Here is a 7500-nt window from a genome sequence, read left to right as displayed (position 1 = left end):
GGAATGTAATCTCCAGAGAGGTCCTCTCAAGGTCTGGGTGCTCTTCAACTATCCGGCATTTGGTAATTTCTCAGTTCTTACACACTCAACGACAGGATAGCTTCGCTTAAAGAAGTATAAAGGGGGTCGCACACCGGACGCGCAGCTCAGCGCCACGTCTTTTAAATTCGAACACATTATTCTCTATGAGAGTACACACACCGGTGGCGCCTTTCGGCGTCTGTCCGCAACGGCTCAGGACCGTGTTCAAAATCCTGCCGCGCCACAGAGCGCCATTTACATAGTTTTATATTAAAATTACATTTATGTGTCTCAAATCGTAGTTAATGTATATACGGACTTAACCCTGTGCTGCAATATACATTTAGTTTTATATTTATTTACAGAAATCAGAAAATTGCTGATGTTATCGGATTTTCAGGTGACAGTTGTCCTAGACGTGGCGCGGCGCTGAGCTGCGCGTCCGGTGTGCGACCCGCTTTAGATATAGACTGACATTTGGATATTTGACTCACCCGTGACTCAATGTTCACTGCCCCCCCTCAGTGTGTGTTCACTGCCCCCCCTCAGTGTGTGTTCACTGCCCCCCCTCAGTGTGTGTTCACTGCCCCCCTCAGTGTGTGTTCTCTGCCCCCCCTCAGTGTGTTCACTGCCCCCCCTCAGTGTGTGTTCACTGCCCCCCTCAGTGTGTGTTCACTGCCCCCCCTCAGTGTGTGTTCACTGCCCCCCCTCAGTGTGTTCACTGCCCCCCCTCAGTGTGTGTTCACTGCCCCCCCTCAGTGTGTGTTCACTGCCCCCCCTCAGTGTGTGTTCACTGCCCCCCTCAGTGTGTGTTCTCTGCCCCCCCTCAGTGTGTTCACTGCCCCCCCTCAGTGTGTGTTCACTGCCCCCCTCAGTGTGTGTTCACTGCCCCCCCTCAGTGTGTGTTCACTGCCCCCCCTCAGTGTGTTCACTGCCCCCCCTCAGTGTGTTCACTGCCCCCCCTCAGTGTGTGTTCACTGCCCCCCCCTCAGTGTGTGTTCACTGCCCCCCCTCAGTGTGTTCACTGCCCCCCCTCAGTGTGTGTTCACTGCCCCCCCTCAGTGTGTTCACTGCCCCCCCCTCAGTGTGTGTTCACTGCCCCCCTCAGTGTGTGTTCACTGCCCCCCCCCTCAGTGTGTGTTCACTGCCCCCCTCAGTGTGTGTTCACTGCCCCCCCTCAGTGTGTTCACTGCCCCCCCTCAGTGTCAGTGTGTGTTCACTGCCCCCCCTCAGTGTGTGTTCACTGCCCCCCCTCAGTGTGTGTTCACTGCCCCCCCTCAGTGTGTGTTCACTACCCCCCCTCAGTGTGTGTTCACTGCCCCCCTCAGTGTGTGTTCACTGCCCCCCCTCAGTGTCAGTGTGTGTTCACTGCCCCCCCTCAGTGTGTGTTCACTGCCCCCCCTCAGTGTGTGTTCACTGCCCCCCTCAGTGTGTGTTCACTGCCCCCCCTCAGTGTGTGTTCACTGCCCCCCCTCAGTGTGTGTTCACTGCCCCCCTCAGTGTGTGTTCACTGCCCCCCCTCAGTGTCAGTGTGTGTTCACTGCCCCCCCTCAGTGTGTGTTCACTGCCCCCCCTCAGTGTGTGTTCACTGCCCCCCCTCAGTGTGTGTTCACTACCCCCCCTCAGTGTGTGTTCACTGCCCCCCTCAGTGTGTGTTCACTGCCCCCCCTCAGTGTCAGTGTGTGTTCACTGCCCCCCCTCAGTGTGTGTTCACTGCCCCCCCTCAGTGTGTGTTCACTGCCCCCCTCAGTGTGTGTTCACTGCCCCCCCTCAGTGTGTGTTCACTGCCCCCCCCTCAGTGTGTGTTCACTGCCCCCCCTCAGTGTGTTCACTGCCCCCCCTCAGTGTGTTCACTGCCCCCCCTCAGTGTGTGTTCACTGCCCCCCCTCAGTGTGTTCACTGCCCCCCCTCAGTGTGTTCACTGCCCCCCCTCAGTGTGTTCTAGTGTATACTGGAACCCTTCGCTCCAGCCGTATCCACGTCTGTCTCCTGAAACACTCGCTTCTGGGGTCTTTGAGCTTGTTCGCTGTACACCTGCTCAGCTGTTAGACACCGCTTTGACTTTTGCTATAAGTCAGAAATGACGAGGCAGCTTCAGGCAATGACAGTGGGACTGTTCCCCCCCGGTGTGGGCGTGGCTTCAGATTATGACACGCTCTCTCTATGCTAAGTGTTTACCTGATGACATCATGAACGGTCACATGCTCCTCCCCCAGAGCGGACTGTGAACTAAGAGTCGTAAATGATGTCCCATGTTGCATTTACTACGCTACCGTTCAGTGTGAAGAACTAATGTGTGTGTGTGTAGCGTTTGGTGATGCGTTTCCTGGAGCTGATCCAGCTGACCCGCTGGAAGGAGAGGCCGAGCTCATCACACGCGTGTCCCGTCAGCTGTGAGCCGGTGAGGAACTCTCTCAGTCCTGATGATCATGTCTCGTTAACTCCACTGGGGGTTCACTTCCTTACTGGAGTGACGTTCATAAGTATCTGAGTGTTTCTATTTTGGGAAACGTGTGTGTCTGTGTTGTATGTGTGTGTGCAGTGTTCGTCCTGTGGGCCGCCAGCAGAGGAGGATTATGGGATGTGTGTGAGGAGGAAGCACTGAGGAGCTCATCTTCATCATCTTCTCTTTCCCTGAGGATGATGATGTTTATTAGTGACATTATTAAATCTCCAGTGGTTTATTGAAGCTGATGTCTCTCACGCTCATTTACTCACAGCAGAGTGGGGTAAGATGGGACGCACCCCAAATCAGCCCAAATCAGCATCACTTCTGACTTTCTAAATATACTGTACAGCACCGGCCAGACGCTTCGAATCATTAAGATTGGTGTAATGTTTCTGAAAGAGTCTCTTCTGCTCATCAAAGCTGCGTTTATTTGATCAAAAATACAGTAAAAATAGTGAATTAATCAGTGTAAATCATCTGTTTTCTATGTGAATATACAGTAAAGTGTAATTTATTCCTGTGATCAAAGCTGAATGTTCAGCATCATTACTCCAGTCTTCAGTGTCACATGATCCTTCAGAAATCACTCTAATATGAGGATTTGATGATCAAGAAACATTTATGATTATTATCAGTGTTGAAAACAGTTCATATATTTTATTTTCCAGGATGATGAATAGAAAGAAGAGCATTAATTTGAATCTTTTTGAACATTATAAATGTCTTTACTGTCACTTTTGATCAATATAATGCGTCCTTGATAAAAGTAAAAATATAAAATAAATTACAGGCATTTAGAAAATAGATGGCGTGATTTTTATTTATTTCATGCCGACTTAAAATTGCATGTCAGAGTTAATATTCTGCAATTTTCTAAATGTCATACCAAATCTATCCAGGACTGAAGGATTGTTTCTGCCACAGAATGAAAGAGAATAGAAGAATAGAATAGAATGAGGCATTTATATAGCGCTTTCATATGTACTACTGTACACCCAAAGCGCTTTACAATCATATCAGGGGTCTCTCCTCAACCACCACCAGTGTGCAGCATCCACTTGGATGATGCGACGGCAGCCACAGAACAACGGCGCCAGTGCGCTCACCACACACCAGCTATAGGTGGAGAGAGGAGAGAGAGTGATAGAGCCAATTCAATGTAAGGGGATTATTAGGAGGCCATGATTGGTAAGGGCCAATGTGTGGAATGTGGCCAGGACACCGGGGTTACACCCCTACTCTTTACGAGAAATGCCATGGGATTTTTAATGACCACAGAGAGTCAGGACCTCGGTTTTACGTCTCATCCGAAGGACGGAGAAAGAAGACATTATCTCACCAGGAAAAAGTCAGAATTGCGAGATAGTCACAATTACATTTTTTATTTTCTTCGGCACAAAAATAATGAGGGATAAATTTAAAAAAGAGTGAGAACATCAAACTTCAAACTATATATATATATATTACACACACACACACACACACACACACTCTCACACACACACACACATACATATATATATATATATATATATATATATATATATATATATATACACAAACACACTCACATTCATACACACATCATTTTTTCTCAAAAGTAGTAAATCTCAAGCTGTTTCTTTGGTTTGTCGGTTATTTGACACTGATTCTGTGAATAAGTCCCAGTGACACTGAGTTTATCAGTGTGTGTGTGTGTGTGTGTGTGTGTGTGTGTGTGTGTGTGTGTTTAATCCTCCTGTCATCTGAGGAAATCCTCTTTCCAGCCGCCGTCCAGAGATGAGGAGACACTGAGTGTGTGTGTGTGAGATGAGAGAATCTGAGTGTGTGTGTGTGTGTGTGTGTGTGTGTGTGTGTGTGTGTGTGTGTGTGTGTGTGTGTGTGATGAGAGGATCTGAGTGTGTGTGTGTGTGAGAGAGAGGATCTGAGTGTGTGTGATGGGTTCGTGTGGATGATCTGAGTGTGTGTGTGTGTGAGAGGATCTGAGTGTGTGTGATGGGTTCGTGTGGAGGATCTGAGAGTGTGTGTGTGTGTGTGAGGATCTGAGTGTGTGTGATGGGTTCGTGTGGAGGATCTGAGAGTGTGTGTGTGTGTGAGGATCTGAGTGTGTGTGATGGGTTCGTGTGGAGGATCTGAGAGTGTGTGTGTGTGTGAGGATCTGAGTGTGTGTGATGGGTTCGTGTGGATGATCTGAGTGTGTGTGTGTGTGTGAGGATCTGAGTGTGTGTGATGGGTTCGTGTGGAGGATCTGAGAGTGTGTGTGTGTGTGTGTGTCTGAAGGTCCGACTGCAGGCGCTGAAACTGTTTCGCTGAAGCAGGAGTTTATGAGTTGTGATCAGATGATGTGCAGCGGCTTCAGTCTCTGGAGGAGATCTTCACTGTAACTCACACTAAACACACAGAGGCTCTTGCATAATTCAGACTAAACACGACTCAAAGCATCATAACACAAGTTCATGAGACGATATTACAAGTTATTGGATAGTTTTGTGTGACAAACTGACATGTTAGTAATTTACTGAGGACGCTTTAAATAGAGCAGAAGTGGCACTGAAGACATTTATAAAGTTACAACAGATTATCTTTCTAAGTGATGTTCTGTTGTGTGTGTGTGTGTGTGTGTGTGTGTGTGTAAACTACTGTAAATGTGTCTCTTCTGGTCACTGTCTGTAAGAGGATCATGTGGCCGAACAAACTAACAAAAAACTTAATCTCTCGTAAAGCAGTTTCACACACACACACACACACACACTGTCAGCCGTTTCTGCTGTAACGACACATTTCACTGCTTAAAGTCGCTTCGTTATGAATACATGAGCGTTCACATTCATCACAGGCTGATTAACTCCAGCTAATGATGATGATGATGATGATGATGATGATGAGGGCTGCTTTTGTTGCTCCGCGATGAAAGAGCAAAAGATGTTCAAGCTTAAATCATTTTATTAAAACATGTACTTTGAGGAGAAACGCTTTTCCCCTCAACCTTCAGTCGTGATGTTGGTCACAGTAAAAGTGGTTGTCAGCATGTCTGAGGATTTGCCCGGCTAACAACAATATGGTCTAAGAACGTTTTGCTAATGTTCCCATAAAGTTATAAAAACGTTATTTCTAAATGTCGATTTAGAAAAAATAAATGTTTGGAAAACATGGTCATGCTAAAAGAAAATTGTATCATTCGAAAATAATGGGAACATTAGGCCTAACAAGTAGAAACAAATAAATAATAAAATAAATAAAACCATTAGACGAACATCCAAATGAACATACTGGAAGAAACGTGTAAATAATGTGCTGGAGTTTTGAGAAGCTTTAGTTTCTGCTGTAATGATCAGACTCAGGTCTCTCTGGAAGCTCGTTTCCCCACAGAATGAAAAATAAAAAAGGGTAATTGCGTTTTTGACTTTTAATCACACAATTCTGACTTCTTTCTTTTTCTCACAATTGCGTTATAAAGTCAGAATTGCGTGATAATAAAGTAAGAATTACACGATATAGGCGCTAAAGTCGCAATAAAGTCATATAAAGACTTTACCTCAGGCAGTTCTCACTTCATATCCCGCAGAGAAATAGAGTAAGAATTGTTAGATGTAAACTCGCAATTGTGAGATTAATAAGTTGCAAATATCTTTTTAAAGTGTTATTCTTCGGCGGAAACAAGCTTCCATAATGTTCAGCTTCTGGATCCTAAAACACACCGGGAAAACATCGGGATACTTCAGAAAGTCCAGTCAGGAACTGACATGACCGGAACATCATGCAGGGAACTTCTGAAAGTGATTTGAGTTTTAATTATGACATGGATCAGTTCTGCGGTGAGTTTCTGTCTGCTTCTAGAGTGTGTGTGTGTGTGTGTGTGTGTGTGTGTGTGTGTGTGTGTTTGTCCCCCTTTATATCGCCGATGTGCCAAGTTGGATCGAGCACAAAGAGAGGAGTTCTCGTCTCAATGTGGGACAGCAGAAAGTGGCATCAGAGGGAAAGAGGACTAAAGTAGGCTTTCCTCCTCCTCCTGTCCTCCTCGTGGGTGGGTGGGTGTGTGTGTGTGTGTGTATGTGTGTGTGTGTGTGAGATTGGCCGCGGATAGCAGGTAGAGAAGTCTCCACGAGAGCCGCTTTGATGCGGTCCCCAGTTCCTTAAACACAACAGCCTTCATTAATTCACATCGACGGTCCCTTCAGGTTCATTACAGCTCACACACACACACACACCGTCTCCGCGATTAAACATTCATCCTCATGTTTCTAGGTGTTGTGTTCGGGCTCTGCTGCCAAGGCCTGGTTTGCGTGCCGTTCCGGGGTTTGATGCCGCAGGTTCGTCCCTCCGGACTGGAATATGCTGATCCTGGAACAGCTTCGGCTGTTTGTTTTGATCAGTTGCAGGATTCGCTCAGGAACTAGATCAGCTTTACAAAAACATGCTCTTAGAATGTTTTGTAGCGAATGTTTAAAGAACATTCCATTCTTCAAACATTATGGCAACGTTACTTTTTAAAAAACTGAAACAGTAACTTTACATTTAAAAATAAACGTTAGACGAGAGTTCAATTAAAACATTTCAGAAACAAACATTCCATGAATGAAGTAGCCAATATGTTTTGAGAACATTATTAAAGTAAAGATAACATTGAACGATCGTTCTATTAACGTTACTGGAAGAACGTTTGTTTATAACTTTGAGAGAACATTGACAGTGATAAAGTTCTGAGAACGCTTCCTGTTCAATGTTTTAAATGTTTTTTGCTGATTACTTAATAGGAATGTTAAACAAAACAGATTTTTTTTACTCTTTAACTGCAGATGGAAAATGATTTGGAGTAGCCAAATATCATAAGGAAACAAGAGAAAACAATGGAACTGAGTTTTACCATGGAAATTTCTGCTAAAATACCATTATTACTACACCTCAGTCACGTGTGTGTGTGTGTGTGTGTGTGTCTCTTTCTGATAATCTCGCTGTTTGTCAAAGAATTGTGATATCGTTCCTGGCGTGTTTATTGTTATATATTTGTTTGGTTTCTTCACAACTAAATA

At 45.4% G+C, this 7500-nt stretch overlaps 2 protein-coding genes across 4 annotated transcripts in view; both read left to right on the top strand.

The window, feature by feature from the left end:
- The window catches only part of ccdc171 (coiled-coil domain containing 171), a 26816-nt gene extending 23548 nt beyond the window's left edge, over positions 1-3268 (top strand). For both annotated transcript variants that reach the window (XM_079848758.1, XM_079848757.1), the window contains exons 23-24: positions 2330-2422; positions 2564-3268. In XM_079848758.1, coding sequence (XP_079704884.1) covers positions 2330-2422; positions 2564-2626 — 156 coding nt within the window. In that variant the 3' untranslated portion in view covers positions 2627-3268. The remainder of the gene's footprint in view (positions 1-2329; positions 2423-2563) is intronic.
- Positions 3269-6088: 2820 nt separating this feature from the next.
- LOC307145904 (zinc finger protein basonuclin-2) overlaps positions 6089-7500 on the top strand; it is a 6854-nt gene continuing 5442 nt past the window's right edge. Inside the window, exons 1-2 of one of the 2 annotated variants that reach the window (XM_079849542.1) lie at positions 6342-6460; positions 6716-6780. The gene's annotated coding sequence lies outside the window, so the exon portion shown is untranslated. Of the gene's footprint in view, positions 6286-6341; positions 6461-6715; positions 6781-7500 lie in introns of those variants that run through there. The other variant, XM_079849541.1, reaches the window with a different exon arrangement.

Source organism: Squalius cephalus (genome assembly GCF_949319135.1).
Source record: "Squalius cephalus genome assembly, chromosome: 18".
In the NCBI taxonomy this organism is placed as follows: domain Eukaryota; kingdom Metazoa; phylum Chordata; class Actinopteri; order Cypriniformes; family Leuciscidae; genus Squalius; species Squalius cephalus.
Note: the sequence above shows the minus strand (reverse complement) of the source record. Positions and strands in the feature narration are given on the sequence as shown.